This window comes from Aristolochia californica, unplaced genomic scaffold, assembly GCF_029961685.1.
Source record: "Aristolochia californica isolate CCGP_79_NKW_82.1479 unplaced genomic scaffold, dmAriCali1.0.hap1 SCAF_2, whole genome shotgun sequence".
NCBI lineage: Eukaryota > Viridiplantae > Streptophyta > Magnoliopsida > Piperales > Aristolochiaceae > Aristolochia > Aristolochia californica.
Window position 1 is genome coordinate 12830477 of NW_027181881.1, and position 21850 is coordinate 12852326.

Consider the following 21850-nt stretch of genomic DNA (forward strand, 5'->3'; position numbering starts at 1 on the left):
TTTAAGTCTTATTACAAATCAATAAAATTCAAAATTAAAAGCAACATAAATAATAAAAGTAAAGTAGATGACGCAGTCCTATTGAGTCCATAACATCTGCACACCCCCCCCCCCCCCCCCCCCCCCCCCTTGAAGATCGAGCTTGTCCTCAAGCTCGAAAGCTGGGTAGACCTGGTGGAAGTTGTCGAACAGCTCCCATTCTGCATAGTTGTGGCCAATTGCTGCCCAGTAATGGCATGCAGGGAGATGTCCGGTGGTTCTTCCTCAATCATATCCTCTATCACCTCGCTATCCTCATCTTCAACCTTATCGATCAAAAACAATCTTTTGCACTGATGCCCAACCCGATATGGTTCATCACAATTGTAACACAGATTCTTAGCCCGCCATTCCGCCATCTCAACACTTGTCAATTTTTTTTTATATAAGGAGGTGTAGGATGACTAGATCTCGGATCTCTTGTCAAAGTAATACCCAGGTTGTTTCTCGGAGGAATGCGCTCCCTTGACCATGGAGGTCGTCTGTGATGTGCCTGCTATCGCAGTTCTAAAGCACGAGCTATATTCGTAGCACTGGATAAGTCAACAGGTGCATAGAGCTCCAGCTCAAGCTTTAAGGCCTCAGTCAGTCCTGTTGTAAACAATGCAACTTGCTGATCCACTTGTACCATACTACTGGCTCATGCTAATTTTTCCTAGAACAATTTTTGATATTGCTCCACGGCCCCAGTTTGGCATAGTAAAACCAAATCTCCCAAAGAGTTACTGTAAGCTGGAGGACCAAAATGGAGAGAACACAGTCACTTAAATTCATCCCAATCTACCACCTCGCTATCAACCTCAACTAGCTGGTACCAAAGTTGTGCTTCCCCTAGTAAGTGGAAAACAGCTACGTTGACTCAGTCATAGGTTGGGAGTCGCTAATGGCTAAATTTTTTTTCGCATCAATACAACCACATCAAAGGGTCTTCTAACCCATTATAAGTAGGGAATTCCATTTTAGTATACCTGGGAACAGTGCCTCCCCCCTGGTAGAAGTGTACCCCCGGAATGAGGGGTCCTTGTTGTCCCGAGAAACTCATGCACCTTAGAAATTCATCTCCCCCTCTGTAATATGAATGGTCCCCTCCTCTCTGATCTGGAATGAGAGGTACAGTGCCTCCCCCCTAGTTGAGGTGTCCCCTCTGAATGAAGGGCCCTTGCTGACCCAAGAAACTCATGTGTCTAGTAAACTCACTCCCCCTCTGATCTACGAATGGTCTCCCGAAATTGGGTTCTTGCCAGTGCTCAGACCAGTCTCGATGCTATCCATCTTTCCTTTCAAGGTTTCCAAACTGAGAGTGAACTTCTCCTCCAATACAGCAAATTTCTTGCCAGTAGTTAGACCATTCTCCATGCTATCCATCCTTCCCTTCAAGGTCTCCATATCGATATCAATTTCTAAAAACCTCTCTAGGACAGTATCAAATTTTCTTTCAAGCAATTCAAAGTATTCATTGGTGCTTCTCTCTACCGGGTTACCCTACTCTGATACCAAGTTGTTATGGTCCCTAGTCATAGATCTAGTAACTCGGTGAGATACTGATGAATCCAGCACGTTACAAGGTTTTTAAACACTAAGAAACCAAGAATCTCGTCTCCAACCACTGTTCACACAGGTAAGTTGAAAACAGAATCCCTTTTGTCTAACGTATGGATTTAACTACTATTCACACAGGTAAATTAAAACAAAATTCTAACCTGTTGTACTTAGGAAAATAGAGTCTCAATTTACCTCTTTGAATGAATTCGGAACTCCTCCTTAGCCCAAAATTCGGAATTCCTCAGCCTAGAATTCGGAACTCCTCCTCAGCCCAGATTCGGAACTCCTCCTCAGCCCAAAATTCGGAATTCCTCTGCCTAGAATTCGGAACTCCTCCTCTGCTCAGAATTCGAAACTCCTCTGCCCAGAATTCGAAACTCCTCCTCAGCCCAGATTCGGAACTCCTCCTCTGCCCAGAATTCAGAACTCCTCTGCCCAGAATTCAGAACTCCTCCTCAGCCCAGATTCGGAACTCCTCCTCTACCCAGAATTCGGAACTCCTCCTCTGCCCCTTTCCTCTTGAAGGACCTCCAATACAGCAACCTCTTTCTGTTCTTCTTGGCTAAGAAAAAGGTTCCACACCACCCTTCTTCTCCCTGATTTTCGTGAAGAAAACCAGTCCTTCCCTTCACCACGTAGGTTAGGGTTTAATTCTCATTTTCTCCTCCTTTATCAGCCCTCAAGACACTCACGAAAACACCAAGATAGCAATGAAGGTTCAAGCCAAAATCCTTTGAAGAGGGAGCTTGAGGAGAACCTAGATTAACCTAATTTGCTCTAGTTTATGCTAATTCCGAACTTGCTTTATTTCTCCATCCTTACCCCTTAAATAGGGTAATTAACATCAACATAGGTTAGGGTTATAAAACCCAATTCTACCCCTACCTTTAAGTCTTATTACAAATCAATAAAATTCGAAATTAAAAACAACATAAATAATAAAAGTAAAGTAGATGACTCGGTCCTATTGAGTCCATAACAGAGTAAACAAGAGTTTTGAGTTCTGTTCAATGAACTCAGGGTGTGCGTTTTCCTTAACAAACCTAAGGTTTTTAAGTTTCCCTTCGGCTTAATTCTTCTCTTTTCTTTTCTTCCCTATGAATCACCACGTGAGATCCAGGACCATAACAACTAATATTAGAGCAGGAATACGATGATCGATTCTTCACCCCGAGAAGAAATACTCGGCATACTCCATGAATTGTGCCCAAGAGTATGTAAGATGCATCAAGATTTGCGCAAAGAGGTTTCAGCATTACGTAATGGAATGCGTGAGTCATCCATTAAAATGTCTGATGAATGGGCCGTAATCGAGAGGCATTTTGTCAAGGTCGCAGAGAGAAAGGTCGTGCGACCTCAAATCTCCGAGCAAGGAAATCCAGAGCAAAAGTCTCGAGTAAGGAAATCCGAAATAGGGGACCCTGGAAATCCGAAATCGGAGGGGTATTCTGCCAAAACCTCGTCGAAACTGGACGATTTGGGTGCGACCTCAAATCCGTAGCCGGAGTCTGTTGTAGAGGAACCAAGAGGATTGTTCGTCATGCATCTTCAAAGTCCTTCAGAACACCCTCTTCTGGTTCGCTGGCCATCGATGACCACCATCCCTATTCTAAATTTCGGCCACGACGTGCTGCTGTTCACCATCAGAAAAAGGTGAGGCACGACTTACTGTTGTTCGCTGTCGACAACAAATCAAGCTCGACGATGTTAGGGGGCATGAAAATTTTCTACACAACAGTTTCATTTTTTTGCCATTGATGGGTTATGCAAACCGAAAGGCAAAAAAATCCAGAGATTTTGATTTCCAAGTTGAAATCGTTGCCTTGGCAGAAGATGAGAGGTCGGGTCCGAAGGGTTTTGATTTGAAACTGCTTCAACAAGAAGAGGGCCATGATAATGGTGTTGTAGATGGAATTCCCTTCGTGGTTGCTAGGCACATAATCAGGTATGCAATTGTCGTTCCAAACTTTATTCTAGTGGAGCATAAAATTCTCTCTGTAATCTGGGCCATATTAAATTTCAAGCAGCAGAGGGCCTTAGCTATGGCTACATTCAATTTTTTTTTTGTTGAATAGGGGAATGGGATGAATTATATTGTTGTGGATGAACACAGAAATAATGCGTCTGTTCATTGTCATACATTCAGCAGTAGCATTCAATCTGAAAAATTTGTGATGAATTTTTTGGATCACATGAATTCAGCCTGGGGAGGTGGAGTGTCCAGGACATGTTTATGCTTTTGGGATACTATTACTGGGGGTTTTACTAAGTAAAAAACAGGGAAAGATGCACGAACAGGGGAAATTACTCTCAAATTTTTTTCAGGAGGATACATGAAGACTGAGATGATGATGACTTTTAAATTTGCTGCTACTGTTGCAATGAAGAAAGGGGCACAATAGTAGAAAAGAAAACTGATAGGTAAAAAATTAGGACAACTCAATGGACAATCTCAATTCTTTGGTCACAAAGGAAGATGTGGGTTTCCTACAAATGTTGATTCCACCTATTGCTATGCATTATGTTATGCAGCAGGTGCCCTTCTTCATTTTGGAAAGACTGACTTTATTTCATCGGTGGTAAATCTGGGTGCTGACAGTGGAACATTAGATGCTGCCAACCATGATAATGGGGGCAATGTTGATGGATGTATATGCAAAGTGTGGGATGGCTATAGTCATATTTTTTTTATCACTGCACATTGTTACATCAGTATTGAAAATCAATCTGCCCAAAAACTACATTTTCTGATTCAGACCCTTCACAGTGATGTGTCTCTTACACAACCTACAAAATTTAGAGCTACATTACAGCCAGTGGCATTACATGCCCAAAAAGAAATTTTCTTGCTTCCCACAATTCCGATAACCAATCTCTTGCAGTGGGCTGATTTTATACTTGCTGAAATGCCTCCAAAAGAGTTGACTATGTATGACAGCAGCCCCAAGTTTGCACATTTCTGGAGCATGGCTAATCGTTGTGCTCCAGTTGAACAGTGGCATGTTGGTGACACTGCATTGACTTCACTTATGGATGGAAAGAGGAGAGATGGTAAGTTCAAGGCTGTTATCAAGACGGCCATAGCTGATAATTTCCTATTTTGCGTTATTCATAAGCAGCTAATTGCCTTTTTTGAGTTGGTTGTGCAATGGCAGATTTTAAAGTTGATTTTACATGCCATCATCTCTAACCTTTCTGCATCAAGGTATCCATGGGTTAATAGCTCACTGGTCAAGAAATTCCTGCGAGCCCATGGGTCAGAGCAGCCGCCAGGTTATATGATAGGAATCCTGAAAAGTGAGAGGGCCGATAAAGCTGTAATTGGGAGAGTTACTAGTAGCATTTATTCTGCACATGCGTATGTCCAATTGTTAGAGAGGATTGCACAGAATTCTTATGGTGATGCTGTCATAGATAGAGTGGTGGGGTTGATTGCTAAATTTACTTCTGTTTTTTCTAGTGAAGTAATTTCTGGATTTGAGGAACACTTGCAAATTTTGGAGTTGTGTGATATTGTCCTTTTGACTGCTGTCTACAAAACAGTGCTGAAAATTGAGGGGGTTAGTGCTGCTGAGACTTCTCAATCCCAGGAGGAGAGTAAGAGAACAACTAATATGCACGAAAGTAGTGGGTTGCAGGACCTTGATTTTGTCATTGTAGCTTCACTACAGGAAATTGGGGTTGGACCAAATAAGCCACCTCCAGCCTCAAAAGAGGTGGTTGCTAGGCTTCCAGTCATCACAGTTACACATAAAATTTTAGTGAAGCTAAGGAGAGAGATAGAATGTGCAGCTTGCAGGGAACAGTTGGTTATAGATGACAAAATGCAGGAGTTGCCTTGCGAGCATTTATTTCACCTAAATTGTCTCAAGCCATGGCTGGATGAGCATACTTTGTGCCTGATGTGCAGGCATGAGCTACTAACATATGACCATGCATATGAGAGCTGAAAAGTGCGAGAAAAAGAGGTTGCAGACAACGGGACAGGAACAGACTCCAAGGTAGAGTAGAAATAAAAAAATTAAATTTTCAAAGGAAACTTTCGGCCAATAGGGGGAACCAGTGTAGGCTTTTAATACCACAATCTCTCCATTCGGGGTGTTACATTGCAGTGCTTACATAGCTTGTGTCATCCAGTTGGTTGAGTCACTGATGCTACTTGGGGAGACTTGGCGACGTTTTGGCACGCATCCCTACCTTTGAGCTTGTGGACAAGCTCTTTCTCTAGGAGGGGTGTAATGTTATGACCTCAATAGTAGGCTGAGTCATGCAGAGGCACAAGTCTGAGTCAATTAGTATTAAGTTAATTGTTTTTATTTAATTTACTTCTACTTCATTTTTATTTCAGTTGAAGAATTAATATGTCGTAGGGGTATTATTGTAATATTTTATCATGAACCTAGTTAACGCCAACCCTACTTAACGGGTGAAAGAAATGAGAAAGGGTAAGTATTGATTTAGAGTAAACAAGGGTTTTGAGTTCTCCTCAACGAGCTCAGGGGTGTGTGTTCTCCTTAACGAACCTAGGGTTTTTAAGTTTCCCTTCGGCTTGATTCTTATCTTTTCTTCCTCTTCCCTACGAATCACCGTGTGAGATCCGAGACCATAACAAGGAGGTGACGATTCTTTCTTTCAACAACACCATTTTTTAGGGGTATAGGCACATGATATTTGATGAACAAGCCTATTACCCTCACAAAAAATTTAAACTCATTAGACAAATATTCCTTAGCCTTATCGAATATAAGGATTTGAATTTTCTTCCCAAATTTCGTCAGTACCATTGCATGAAAGTTTTTAAAAATAGAAAGAATTTCTGATCGTTCTTTAAATAAAAACAACCAAGTCACTCGGGTAAAATCGTCAACAAAAGTAACAAAATATTGAACTTAAGAAATATTAGAGACCTTTAAAAGTCTCCATACATCAGAGTGTATTAATGCAAACATAGCAACATTGGTAGTTGTAAGGCGAGAAAAATATGTACTCCTAATATGCGTACTTAATTGACATGTCTCACAATTGAAAGTAGATAAAGATTTAAGAGATAGAACTAAAGAACGGAGTGACGAGGTAGATGGATGACCAAGCCGATTGTGCCAAAGTTAAGCCTCAGATGTAGTAGATGAAATAACAGCTACTAGTGGTAGAGTAAAATAGTATAATCCCCCTTTTTTATGGCCACCACCAATCACCTATTTTGTAGTTAGATCCTTAAATGTACACGAAGATGGTGAGAAGGTGAGAGAACAATTCAATTGTTTGGTTAATTGACTAACGGAGAACAAATTTAATGGAAATTGAGGAACAAATAACACATCTTGAAGAGGAATAGACGCAGTAAGAGAGGAGGAACCTTTGCCACGCACCTTGGTTTGGGAACCATTAGTAATAGTGAAAATTTTATGAGGAAGACATGGAGACAATGAATGAAGCATGTGTTTGTTACTTGACAAGTGTTCGAAAGCCTCGGAGTCAAAGATCCAAGAGGAAGGGGTTAAAGAGGAAGAAAGCATACATGAGGCAATGGTAGTGGTAGCAGTAGGTCTTGTAGGAGTAAAGGACTCCAATAAGGATTTCATCTTCTGAATTGCAGCATAGTCTTTCGTAGTAATAGTCATATTCATGGAATGAAAATCAGTCCTTTCCTGCTTTTTCTCAACATTAACTGAGGCTAGATTTGTTGTGGACCAATCAGGCTTGCCATGGAGTTTCCAACATGAATCCACAAGGTGTTTCTGACCACCACAGTAAGTGCACAATCGCGGCTCAGTGCGGAAATGAGTCGGACCCGTTCGACCACTTCTATTGCAGCCTCCTCTTGTATTTCTGCCGCATCCTCAGGATTGGGATGATGTACCCCGATTACCAGAGAACATAGCTGATGAAGCATCAATCAGAGAAGGAGGAGATGGATCAAGAATCCGTAACAATGTAGCACTGATGTCATCAAATGAGGGAAGAGCATAGGAACTAAGAAGTTGTGTCTTGGCCACCTTTAGATAAGTCTTAATATTGGTAAGGCAAATAGCTAATGCCAGGGCCTCTCGTTGTTTTTCTTGAACAACAATATCTGTAGAGTATGGTTGAGTAATTTTCCATTCTTGGAGAAGGCCACAAAAGTAGACTAAAAACTCAAGAGTATTAACTCTTTGTTTGGTAGCCAATATACTTTGGAAAACATCATATACTCTTTGCAAGGAGGCGGTACTTAAATAGAGCTTAGCACATGTGTCCCAAATATCCTTGGATGTTTCCAAGTGGATCACCTGGTTAGCTACATGCTCTTCCATGTTGTTAATAAGGCAACTGATAACCAGGTTATTGTTTTTAACCCACTTATGGTAAACTTCATCTTCTTCATCAATCAGAGGAGGGATTTTGATAACATGAATGAGAAGGTCACGAGTAATGAGAACTCTCCGTATTGATTGTGACTAGCTGAGGTAATTGGAAAGACCTCTTAGTAGAATTGTAGTAATTCAGAGTATGTCACTCTTATTACTCATATGTCCACTCTCCATGTTGACGCAAATCAACTGTTAAGGTCAATTTTCAAAAGGTTTCCTCAAATAACAATTACACAACGTAATTTGAAGCACCCGTAGACCAAATTAGCCACAAAAAAAATAAGTAGAGAATATTTTTACAAGAATAATCACCAAATCATGGAAAAAATTTGTGCTGCTTTTGTCAAGTGATAACATGAACCAACTACTACTCAACTTCTCTTATATTTATCTAAAAATAGAGAGAAGAGAATAGATGCAACTCTTATCCTTAATCCAAACTCAACCACAAAACTGAGAGCAAATTTAGACAAGGCCTTTCTTGGCAAACCGAGAGCAATTTCTTGGAAGAATAATTTCTAACTCATGGGAATACTTCAACAAAAAAATTCAATTGTTGAAGTTCAAAAGTAGAAAGAAACAATAGGAATAAGTAAATGTTGGAATTCTAACCATATGACGGTCATCCAACAACATAACCCAGTCCCATGAGTAATGTTAGATTATAGAATTGACAACAACATATGCTGGAATCCCATATCAACGAAGCTTGATCCAAGTTACATAAAGGTAATTGAATCCAAATCATAAAAAACAGGAAAAAATAACATTTGATCAATCATGTAATTTTGCTACAAGATGATCAAGACTATAACATTGTTTTAGTCATAAAAGATAGATCTTCACAATGTTCATGAAGATTATCCTGACTTGATGTAATTCAAGAATTCAAGAAGAGAAAAAAAATAGAAACCGTAAAGAGGGAATATGGAAAAAATAGATTTTACCTATCTCTTCATGGCAGAACTCCTTCTATAAATAACTTTTTGAATGGATGACATAACTACTTGAATAGGGATCCTAAACTCCATGCTCTAATACCATGTAGATGTAAGACCCCATGAGAAGGACTCTAAGTTAACATGGAAGAAGAAGGAGAGACGAGAGAGAGGAGAGAGGAAGGAGAAGGACGTGAGAGAGGAGAGTTTGGATTAAGGGAAGGAGAGAATGTGTCAAGGGAGAAGAGAGGATGGCTAGACGATTTCTGAAAGAGAGGAGAAGGATTCAATGTCTTACCTCTTAGCTAATGCTCTTATTTATAGTGTTACAAAACCCTTAGGGTTACAACTTAATAGATTAAAAGACATAACAAGACAACATATTTACATCTTTATGTCATCCTTATAGAACATATCATAAATTACCACTTTGCCACTCCTTTGACATGTGGGCTTTTAGCCTTGAGCTTGTGGTTTGAGCCCATCTTCCAACAACAAGGAAAAAATATTTTTGGTCTTCAAACTTCTTTTGTTGAAAAAAATCTTCATAGATGCAAAATTCTTTATCGTATGTTCTCCCCCTTTCTTGGATATTTTGGTGACATAAAAATTACTACAATATGTGAAATAAAATACCTTTTTTTTGTACTTTTTTTTTTTTTCTTCTACCCTTCAAGTTGGGGATAAAAAAACATAGAGACCCAACTTGGATAAAACACAATATGGGAGAAGAAAATCACTCCTAATCGTACGACAAAGCTCCAAATATCAACAAGATTTCAAAACTTTTCATTCAAATATAATTTTTCTTCAAAAAATATATTTCTTTTGAGGAAAAAAATCTGATAGATTTTGAACTTTGTAATATGGTAGAACAAAGTTCTCTTTCTTCTTTGGCTGCATGACCATTGATCCTTGCAAAATTGACGTCTCCCTCTAGAAAACTCAGATTGAGAATTGGTTTGATAAGATGGAAAATAGATTGATAAATCTTTCTTTTAACAAATAAATTTGCATATAAAGTCTCGTTCTTGATATCATAAAATGGTTCAAAAATTGAAGCTTTTGTTATGGACTCCATAGCATCACGAGTTATCCATAGGCATAAGAATTAAATTATGTCAATTTACTTTTCATGTAATTTCAATTCGGTTTGGTTTACTTTATTTGGTTTGGTTTACTTTGGGTTGGTTCAGTGTAATGTCGCGTGAACCACTTGACCTATGGGTCATCTTTGTATTTTCGTCCTCAACCCTATTTAGGGGGAAATGAAGGAAAAGAAAGGAAGTATTGAGAAAATTATATTTTATAGGTCAGATTCTCCCTCAGAGGTCTAGGTCGGATTTCTCCCTTTGAGGTCCAAGGTTGAGCTTCCTCCAAAGCTCCTTCGTTCTAATTGAGTTCCACCATTACTCGTTCAAGAAACAAGAATTCTCTTCCAACATCAAGATTATCCATGGAGGGAAGAGAGGAAAGAAGGGTGACTCGATCCATGGCAAGGGAAGAACCTAACATTTTGGTATCAGAGCTAGCGCTGCGTCCCGACTTCGAATCCTTGCGCCCCCAAGGCGGATGCGGGTGGTCACACGCCTGGACTGACCCAGGTTCGACCCGCCTCTGGTTGCTCTATTGTGGTAGCCTCCGCGGTCGTCGGCTCGGGGAATGGCGGGGTACTGTTATGGTCCTGGTTAAGTACCCATGTCTTCCGCTCCTAACAGGCCGGTCTTTTGGGTAGTATTAGCTAGGTGCTTAACAACTCTCTACTACTGCTCAAACCTCTCTTGCTATTTGACCTTTGTTGCTTCAAATATTGGTTTCTCTTTGTAAAAAACTCTGATTACCTAAATTCTTTTTTATTTGGAAACCAAACTCAAATATATTTTCGTCAATATATAAATGTGAGGTGAAAATGCCAAAGAAACAATTAGTATTGGGACAAAAAAAAAAAAAAAAGGTAGAATACAAACCAAACTACTGGAGATAATAAACTAGAAAAAAGATCACATTATCTCTGTGGGTTGACCGAGTCAACTCACTGAACTTGCTTTGATGCCATGTTGAATTTCTACAAAAGATACAAACTTCAATGACTTGATGTAAGATGAGTACAACGGGTGTCTATTTATAATAGTGGAAACAAGTAGAATTCAATTACAATTAAACTACCCTTATCCCAGTTACAACCAAAGTTAAAATATAAGTCCTAGAATAATTGAATAACCAAGGTATATGTATGCATTTTTAGGAACGCAAAAATCATTTTTGTCGTTGAAAATATTTTTCTCTACCTTTTTTTGTGCCTAACAACCAAGGTGAACATTATTATATATTTGCTTAACCATTAATTATATTTGGTTACAAGGAATCACTTATTAGCTATTGTCGTATTACACACTTTGTTGTTTGAATAGAGAGATCAAAGCCCCATTGCCCCTATGGGGCATAACTACTATGAATCATCCATACACTTGAATTTCATGTAGACCTGGAATTAACTCGAATTTGCATTGGACTACCTGTTAGGAATTAGACGCGCTAATTCTAAACTAACTAGTGCAATAATAATAATCGTAGAAGGAATAAAAAACAAGCTTGAAATCAAACACAAGATTTATACAGGCTCCCCTCAAGGTGGGACTATGTCCTGTCTTCCGTCGTTGCAGTAATCCACTATAAAAATAAAATAGTTTATAAGAGAAATCGCACACACTTACAAGTATTTTCTTTAACCTCTCTTGGGTTATAACTCCAACTCTTTATCGGTGATGATAAAACCCTAATCGCGACAGCCCTCAATTGTCAAGATAAAATTAAGGCAACCACGATACAAAAGTAAAATTTCCAAGTTGCCCTTAATGAAACAACAATTAATATATCATGGCCGGGAGGAGGGCTTCCTACCCCCTTCCAACCCCCACGACGACCTTACCGCGAAAGTCGATCCGTATACCGACTCAATGTAGGGTATTGATTAGGCTCCACAACTTAACATTGCCATGTGTTAGGTCCTATATAAATATTTTTTTTAATGAGTATTAGACTCAGATTCGAATCCCTTACAAAGTGTACGTTCAAGGCAGCCAACAACAAATTTGGATTGATTTAGGTTTTATACTATTTTATTTAAATAATATTTTAAAAAAATTAAAATTTTCTACACAAATAAGAGCCGTTGAAGTTATTCTAATGAACAATAAGATAAAATAAAATAATATTAAATAAAATAATTATTTTTATTATTAATACAAAGTGTGCTAAATTATTAAAAAATCTACGAAAAAATTACGAATATGAATTTAAGGCAAAGATGAAATATATTTAACGACCACTAGTCTACCGTATACCGGCTTAGAATTGACATCTTATGTATGGATCTTGTTCATGTAAATTTCAAATGAGTCGATTCGAAGTCGGACTTTTTCTGATAACGTAAAATATTGTTAAACCTGTAAAAACCAGAAGAAAAGTATTAGGTCTGGGTTATTGGCCGCCTGCTCAACGAGGCTCGTGAGAGTCGTAGGCTTCTCTGGTAAGAACCTGCATCGCTGTGTCTGCGTCAACGTCTGTTGAGAACGCTTAAGGAGTCAGTTATTAGAGCGACTGAGACTCTCTGATAAAAGCCAAAGAAGATGTGACAGAAGAAAGAAATTGCGGGGCCCACTGTCAGCGGACGCGATTGGCAGTAAACTTCCACTAGTGAGTAGTTACGGGCGTAAAGCCTCAAACAAACAGTGTCTGTTAATGTTTCCTTCTCGTCTCTGTGTTTGTTTTTGTTTCCGTTTATTGGAAGAGGCTACGGTGAGGCGAAATGGCGGACTTTAAGGCAGCAGTGGTGGGTCGAGACGTCTACACTACGGAGGAAGACGACGACGAGACCCTAGACAGCGGCGCCGCAGCAATCAAAGAATGCTCCAGTGGCAAACACAGAACTGGCGTGGGCTCGGTGGAGGTGCCGAAGAAGCCCCGCGGGCGGCCGCCTGGCTCCAAGAACAAGCCCAAGCCGCCGATTGTTATCACCCATGACAGCGAATCGGCCATGCGTCTGGTCGTTCTTGAGCTCTCAGCCGGATGCGACGTCGTCGAGGGCGTCGCCACCTTCGCGCGTCGCCGCCATGTGGGCATCTGTATCCTCAGCGGGAGTGGTAGCGTGGCGAATGTCACTCTCCGTCATCCCACCTCCATCTCCGCCACCCTTACCCTCCATGGCCGCTTCGACATTCTCTCCCTTTCTGGAACATTCCTATCAGACTCATCTTCGGCCTCTTCTTCCTCCATGTCTTCATTCTCGGCCAAATCTCCTCTGACAATATCTCTTGCAGGAGCTCAGGGTCAGGTCATCGGTGGGTCAGTCACGGGGAGTCTACTCGCTGCTGGACCGATCATTCTTACCGCTGCATCATTCATAAATCCGTCTTTCCACCGCCTCCCATCCGATGACGAAGAAACTAGAACCAACGAACACGAACCTGTGTCTGGAACGGAATCCGCTAACGATAGTATGTCTATGTTTGTTTGTAGCGTCGCCGCACACATCCCTATAAATTGTCTACTCCCTCCAGATGTTACTCCCTACTGAGAATGCATCTTCTACTGTTCTAATAAGTATCCATCCAAAGAAAAAAAATTATCGATCTATTTTTGTCTATCCCCGACCCCGTGTTTTGGGCTTAATTTTCTATTCGCATTTCTTTGTTATTTGTGGAAGTATGAGGTTTCTACAGAACACCTTTCGTTTTTCTACTCTATTTTGTTTCACCTTCATTCTCAATTGTGTCTCGGGAAGAGGGCACTTCAGTTGGGGGGGGGGCAGGAGCTCCATGTCAGTCGTGCAGAAATTCCTTGTCAGATTTGAGTCGGTCGTGCCTTCTTTTATCGGAACCTTGGGAAGGGTCGATGCACCGTCTCCAAAGCAGCGCAGACGCAGAGCAAACAGGAACCACTTTTGAGCGTTTCCAACTTCCATGAGAGAGCCGCAAAGTTGTATGAGGTAGCGGTAGTAATTAAAATCTTGGAAGTGCGGTAAAAGAGATCGCTGCGGTTCTTCAACTACTCTCTCTTACCTTCTGCGCATACTTAGCAAATGTGCTATGATAATGTATTAGTGATTGCACGTTAAAGTACAGGTAGATTGAGATTTTTATCCAACTTTTTAAATATAATTAGATAAAAGATAAACTAAACTTAAAAAAATACCCAACTTTGACCCGTCAACTATATATAACTATATATATGTACAATCAAAAGTGCCACATAAGTTTTGATCGATTACATATCATCATGCCACATCAACACTTGATGAATCGAACGATACGTCAATTAACATGTCAACACCTATGTAGGATACCATGTCATTAGATGACACAAAAACCAAATTCATTGAAAGATAAGATGTAGAAGATGACTAGCACAAACAAGCAAAAAGAGACGTATCCGCCATCAACCCCTAGTCGTCGTCCTCGTTGTTCATCAAGTCAAGAGATATACTGCAGGTTCAAGAAATAAGATGTTAATATGCAACAGGGCATTAAAACTCGCTAGTCGTTTTCTTGATGATTCTAATTCCTAACTCCAATTAATTTGAATATGACCCGTTCAACCTTTCAGGGCACTTACTGATGTACAGAGCGACGATTTGGTGGAAGTCAATGCATAAGAGAGATCAGCCACTGTGCTCTGCAGACACCTAAACAACTTCATCATCTACAACTTATCTTGCTTTTATTTGGTGTCATCGAATGTTGACAAGCCAAAGAATTAGAAGCGTCCACATTTGTTCTTCCCGGTGGACAACTGGTTGCTTGCAATGTCATTCTCAACCATACTAATGCCCAGAGGTTCAAAATAGGAAGGAAACTCTTTTGATCTTTTCCTTGGTGCCTCAGGCAAATCTTATAATTAACCTTTGAGATCTAAAACATTATCATTTGTTAAATGACACAACTAATCAAGAGGGCGAGAGGGTGAGAAAGAGAGAGAGAGAGAGAGAGAGAGAGAGAGAGAGAGAGCCAAAAAAATAAGAAGGGTGACGAGGGCTTACGTGGTGCGAGATGATATGGCATGATGAGATGTGTTAAAGTATTTAATGATGTGGCATCCAACATGGGTGATGATGTGTCAATTGACGTATTGATCTATTCGAGTGCTATTGTGGCATGATGATGTGGCGATACATAATCAGTCAAAAGCCTATGTGTCACTTTTGATAGTACACATGTGCAATTGACCGGTCAAAGTAGGGTATTTTCCTAAATAAGTTCAAAATTTCGTTATTTATCTAATTATGCTTAAAAAATTGGATAAAAACCTAAAAGTCACCAAAGGATATGATTGGTTTCATGCTTGCCGCCTCTGATGTAGGGATGATGATGTTAGTTGCAGCAATGGGAATTAAAGCTATGCCCAATTATATCTCACAAATGTATCATTTCACCTTCTATTTAGATTCTCTCTTATATTAATATAATTTTTATATTTTTTAAAACCTTTTAGTGAGTTATGTAATATTAATTGATTAAGAAGTTTTTCAAATAATATAATAAAAAATTATAAATAAGGATGTTAGCTTAAAGAAGAGATCAATTAATCCTATTTCCAAAATCTCTCTTGCATCCTTTTTCCTTCTCAAATTCGTGCCTTAGTAACTTTCCCTCTCTTTCTCTATTTTATTTTTTCTATTCTTCCCTTGTATCTCCTTTATCTTTTAACTATTTTTTACACTTTTAAGAAATGTTAGAAGATGGGTTCAAGTCAACAAGCTCAAGGCAAGAAGCCCACACGGCAAAAGAGTGGCGTGTGGGTAAAATACGATACTTTTCATAAAGATGGCATAAAGGTTTAAATATGTGTTCCTTTTATGTCTTTTATTTTATCAAGTTGTAACCTTAAAGGCATTGCAAAACTATAAATAAAGGCATTGACTAAGAGAAAAAGGAGGGGAAAAGAAGAAGAATGTAGAAGGAGACAGTTTGGATTAAGGGAAAAAGATTTTGCGTCAAATAAGAACGAGGAAGGCTGGACGAATTTTTGGAAGAAGAGGAGAAGGCTTCAATGCTCTACCTCTTAACCAATGTTTTTATTTATAGTTTTACAATGCCCTTGGGGCTACAACTTGGTAAAACAAAATACATAAAAGGAACACATATTTACACCTCTATGCCATCTTTATGGAAAATACCATATTTTATACATATGCCACTCCTTTGACGTGTTGGTTTGAGCCCATCTTCCAATACTCCCCCTCAAGTTGGAGGAGAAAAGACATCATAAATACCCAACTTGCCACATATAAAAGATAAAATTTTAGATTTAACGAGTTTAGTGAGAATATCAGCTACTTGCTCTTGAGATGAAACATGTTTGAGGGAGATTATTTCTGCTTGAAACTTCTCCCGTATAAATTGATAATCCACCTCCACCTCAATACATTTAGTTCTTTCAAAGAAGACTGGATTTGAAATAATATGAATCAATGCAGACCCATGGAACCTCCTTTATAAAATCCTAATTCGGTAAGAAAGGTCTTAATCCATAAGAGTTCACTAACTGTATGGGTCATAGCTCTGTATTCTGCTTCGACACTAGATCTTGCAACCACATTTTGCTTCTTACTTTTCCATGTAACCAAGTTCATTCCAACAAGAGTACAATATCATGATGTAGATTTCCTATCATCAGGTGATCCAGTCCAATCTGCATTTGAGAAGCTTTCTATGTTGAAGTGCTCATGTCTTTTATACAGCAATCCTCTTCCCAGAGCTCCTTTTAGGTATCGTAATATTCTCTCTAAGGGGGGGGGGTTAGTCCGCAATGAATTGAATTGAAGTGAAGAATTGAATTGAATTTAAATGAATCGATTCCACTTCAATTCATCTTTGGGTCTTAGTGTAGACGAGTTCAAGTACACTGGAAAAAAAATTCCTGTGTTAGTGTCCCCAAATGAAAAGTATGATATAATCAAGAGAATGCGTAACCTTTTATAATATATTTAAATAGAACATATACCTAAACAGATAATTAACCAAAATAAACATGGTTACTACACTTAATAGTTATTAAACATGTAGTATTAAAAGATTTTAATATCCTAATTAACAAAAACTATATTATATTACTTAATGATTACAATTTATTATAAATTAATACAATAATTACGTGTGACTAGAATATAATATTAAAAATTAATAAAAAAAGTAAAAATAACAGAAGCGAGTTTAATAAATAAATAAATTATTTTTTAATAATATAAGATATATTTTAACATTAAAACTCACTAATTTAATACAGTAATAAAAAAATAAATATAATAAATAAATAAATGTATTAATTTATCAGTAATATAATATATATTTTTAGTATTATTAATTAATAATATATTGACACACAATGTAAAACCATTGGTTTAATTAATTATTATACCAATTAATGATTAAAATTTATTATAAATTAATATATTAATTACGTTATTAATAATATATTATTATAAAATAAAAAAATATTTTTTTAAATAATTATAAAAATGATTAGTTTAAATTTTATATATATATATATATATATATATATATATATATATATATATATATATATAAAATTAAAACTGAAAAAAAAAACTTGCTTCCAAATGAACCGAGTTACTCGTAATAGTCCACAATTTATAGCATAAAAGCAAACGTTTATGCTTTGGAATATAACAACAATTCCATGCATTTAAAATCATCAACTTACTAGTTTTTAGTACATACGAACGACAACATACATGTTCACAAACAATAAGATACAACCATCAATAATTACTCCACATGCTAGTCGCTATGGCATTTTGAAATTGTGCGGCTCTAGTGGATTGTAATGCACGCCGCCTTTGCATGGTTGTTGATACATTGTCTTCATCCCCAAGATTATCGATATCATCGCTATCTTCATCCTCATTTACACCTGCTAATCGAAGTTTGTCATCTGAATCATCATCTTCCAATTCAAACATATCATTGTAATCCTCATTACGTATATAATTCTGTAATACGCAACAAGCCATTACAATTTTTATCTGGATGTTATAAGAAAATGGAGGAGCGCCTTTCAACATTTGGAATCGAGCTTTTAAAGCACCAAAAGTTCGTTCAATAATATTCCTCAAAGATGAGTGCCTTCGATTGAATAACTCTTTATCATTTCTAGGAATGTTGTCTCCAAATTCTTGTAGATGATAACGAGTTCCTCGATATGTAGCCAAAAATCCTGGCATATTTGCATAACCAGCATCGACTAGATAATATTTACCTACAGTACAAATATATTCCACCTAAGATATTTGAAGATAAAATAGAACAAATTTACTACATAAAAATATATTATTTACCTTCAGTAAAAAGATTTTATCTCAACGACTCAATGCGTCCTTCAGTACACGGGAATCGGCTGCTGATCCCACTCATCCAACAAGTACATAAGTGAATTGCATGTCAAATGTACATGCTGCCATCACATTTTGTGAGAGATAGCCCTTTCTGTTCCAAAACCTTTGTTGTTCTTCAAGTGGGATGTTTGCTTTGATATGAATCCCATCAATAGCCCCAATACAATCCTAATTATATCATTTCAATTAATACAAAGTAACTCTAAAAATTGTTCATTAGAGGCAAGTGATGTTACCTTAAAATACGGATAAAACATTGGATTGTTAAAAATCTTCGAGTGCGTGCGTTCTGAAGGCTGTTTGATGTAAATAGACTAAAGTTTGATAATAGCATTCGACACCTTATTGAAATACCTACTTATGGTCCAGTTTGATCTATCAAACATCTTTGCTGTGACACTATATGCTTGTTGTTGACCAAAAGTTAGGAAAAAATATGCAAGTAGTTTTTCCACTGAGATGGTCTTTGTGGGTGATAAAAATCCTTTACTATAAAGTATTTCTGCCAATTTATGAAACACAATTTGATTCATCCTGTAAACTTTTCGAAATTTAACAGGTGATTTAGCTAATGCCTTTTGCAAATAAATTGGGCCACCAATCCCACGAGGACGTAGTGCACGTCTATTCCTATGGCTAAGATAATATCTTCCCATCATGTACATAAGACATGTGAATGCTATCATACATACAATCCTTTTTTTGTCTTTCTTAATATCCATGGAAACCTGCAAATACAATCACCACAACACAATGATGACTATAAAAATAATTCATGTTTCTTCCTAAATGTTATAAACACAAAAGCATACCCTTATCTTCAATCATAACCTATTTTCAATCACACATATATACAACCATATCCAATCACACATCTACAATATTCATCCACACAATAAGAAAGCAACAATCATGAAAAGCCAAATCTGATCCATAATGACATTCATAATCTATTAATGATAAATCTCATAATGTCATAATTAAAAAACATAATTACAATTCAAAACAATCGTCCAAAAGTAGATAGTGTACTTAAAACTCAATACTACATTTCACTAGAACAATATTTAAGCCACTAGAGTCGTCTTCCACTGTCATATTTATAAATATTTTCCTCTTAGTTTTCGTATCCAACCATTTAGGAGCGCAAAACTTCCACTGTATCGGAATGTTCGGGATTTACGATAGGGCTTCAATCCATTTATCTTTGTTGACATTATTATCATCCGATTTTATAGCATCACGCAATACCGCATCAATTTCTTTCATTGTATCAAGGAACATGAAACTGTCATCAGTAGATGTTTTCGGTCTCTTTCTATGACGAGTTGAAGTTGACGAGATAGCACTTCGAGACTGATTAGGTGCCAACTCATTTTCTGTAAAGAATGGTGATGAAATATCTCTACCTAAATCAACATCCTGGAGCATGTCCAAGCATGAATTTTCTTCCTCATGCTTGACATCATTGGACATGTCTGTGTTAGTTTGAGTTACTGTCCCCATGGCTATTGAGTTTCCCACTGCCAAAGCCAATTTGTCATAAAGGGGGCAGCCTTATTGTCTATGTTTTTCAGCATCTTTATGCTCCTACAATAATAAAACATTATTAGATAGTTTGGAATAGAGTTCTAGTAATGCGGAAAACATTGTCATTCGTTGTACAATACATCATAATTTACTGACCTTGATATACTCTTGCCATACAGAATGACATGCAGTAACTCAGTGTGTGGTTGCATCCCAGCTGAACCCACTAGTGTTGAGACAACTCTTTACTGCTTGGTAAGTTTTCTTCCATGATCTTGTTCAATTCTTGAGTTGATTAACATTTGTTTATTAGTTGTGTCTTCATTGAACCTATTGACACAGTCCAAATACACCTCATGCTTCCAAACCCCATTGAGCATCCTGTTCCCCATATTGACTTGCTCAACATAGAGATCGAGCATTTTTTTGTCATCATTGAAGGTCCAAATGTCATATGATCAAGCGATTTGTTGTCTTTTTCTATCCATTTGTAATCTAAATCCGAGATGGTCCTCATGGAAATTTTTTTTATCAGACAACCATTACCCGTCGTAGTAACTAGGGACACACGGAAACACGACCAACAAAAAACAAAATACCATGTGGTGGATATTTGTAACACAAAATCTCCTCACCACATGGCAAAATCATTCCATAGCACTTCAAAATTATTTAACAACATTCTACAACATTTAAAAATTAATCGAACTAATTCTATAACAGATGACTAGTCCCACCAATGCAAAAACACACCTAAGTTCAAACACACCCTTGTTTGAATAGGACTAAACCCCCTAAATCCTAAACCCTAACTGATAACCCTAAACAAATTAAAATAAACCCTAAACCCTAAGTCCCAAACCCCTAAAAGGCTCAAACATTAAACCCTAAGCCCTTAAAACACTATCACCCCAAAAATCGAGAACCCATTTTTTTTTTGAAAAAACCATAAACCTTAATTCCAGACCTAAAGACTAAACCCTACACCTTAAAAACCTAAAAGTCCTAAACCCCAACTTTAATCTCGAAATTAAACCCTATCAAGACAAAATTGAACCCTAAATCCCATAAACCCTAACCCCAAATCCCACATTTAGGCCACAATCAAGATAAATTGCACACATAAATTAAAATTAAATAAAATAAAACACTAAATTAGATGAAAAATAAAATAGGGTTTTGGCTTACCTTTTGAAATTTGGGGAAAACCACCGTCGAATGGGGAAATCTATGCCCAATCGAAGAAATCGTCGCCGAAATGTAAAAAATTGAAGAAAATCGAAGGATATCGAAATTGGAATAGGTTAAATTGAAGGAAACGGTGGGGGGGGGGGGGGGGGGGGGGGGGGGGGGGGAGGGAGGGGAGGAGGAGGAAAGAGAAGAGCGAGAGTGAGAAGGGAGAGGGAGGCTGAGTGGGAAAAGAGAGAGGGAGAAGGAAGAAGATGGGGCGAAAAAAATCGAGCGATGACGAGAGAAAGCCGAAAGCAAAAACGAGAGACGACGAGAGAAAGCAGAGAAAGCAGAGAGAGCGAAGATGAGAATGAGAGGAAGAAGATGGGCAAAAAAAATCGTCGGGAGACGATGGCCGAGGGAGAGGGAGTGGAGAAAAGGAAATGAGACGAATTTTTTCGTTTCGGGTGGGGGGAGGGGGGGGGGGGGGGGGGGGGGGGGGGGGAGCAAAGCAACGCCCGTCGTACGCTTCAAGTGGATGCTTTGAAAAAATGTCGTGGCACTCAATTTTACATTTGTATCCATAGGTGTGTCAACTGGTCGACAACCCTTCATTCCTGTTTCTTCAAGGAGATCCAAGATATATTTCCGCTGAGACAATATTATCCCATGCTTGGATTGAAAAACTCCTATGCCCAACAAATATTTAAGCTTACCCAAATCTTTAGTCTTGAATTCCTGACATATCATATTCTTCACTTCTTATATGCTCTAAGCATCATCACCGGTTAAGATAAAATCATCAACATATACAACCAATAATACTTTCCCTTTGACGGTATCTTTAAAATATTGAATGATTGATCGAA

At 38.1% G+C, this 21850-nt stretch overlaps 1 protein-coding gene across 1 annotated transcript; it reads left to right on the forward strand.

Moving 5' to 3' along the window:
- Positions 1–12660: 12660 nt before the first annotated feature.
- On the forward strand, positions 12661–13516 carry LOC137956701 (AT-hook motif nuclear-localized protein 28-like). Its single transcript, XM_068804293.1, has one exon. The coding sequence runs from the start codon at positions 12678–12680 to the stop codon at positions 13443–13445; it is 768 nt and encodes a 255-aa protein (XP_068660394.1). The 5' UTR covers positions 12661–12677; the 3' UTR covers positions 13446–13516.
- The last annotated feature ends 8334 nt before the right edge of the window (positions 13517–21850 follow it).

What these genes read in the sequence shown, in the direction of transcription:
- LOC137956701 (XM_068804293.1), top strand. Translation starts at nt 12,678, where the DNA reads ATGGCGGACTTTAAGGCAGCAGTGGTGGGTCGAGACGTCTACACTACG.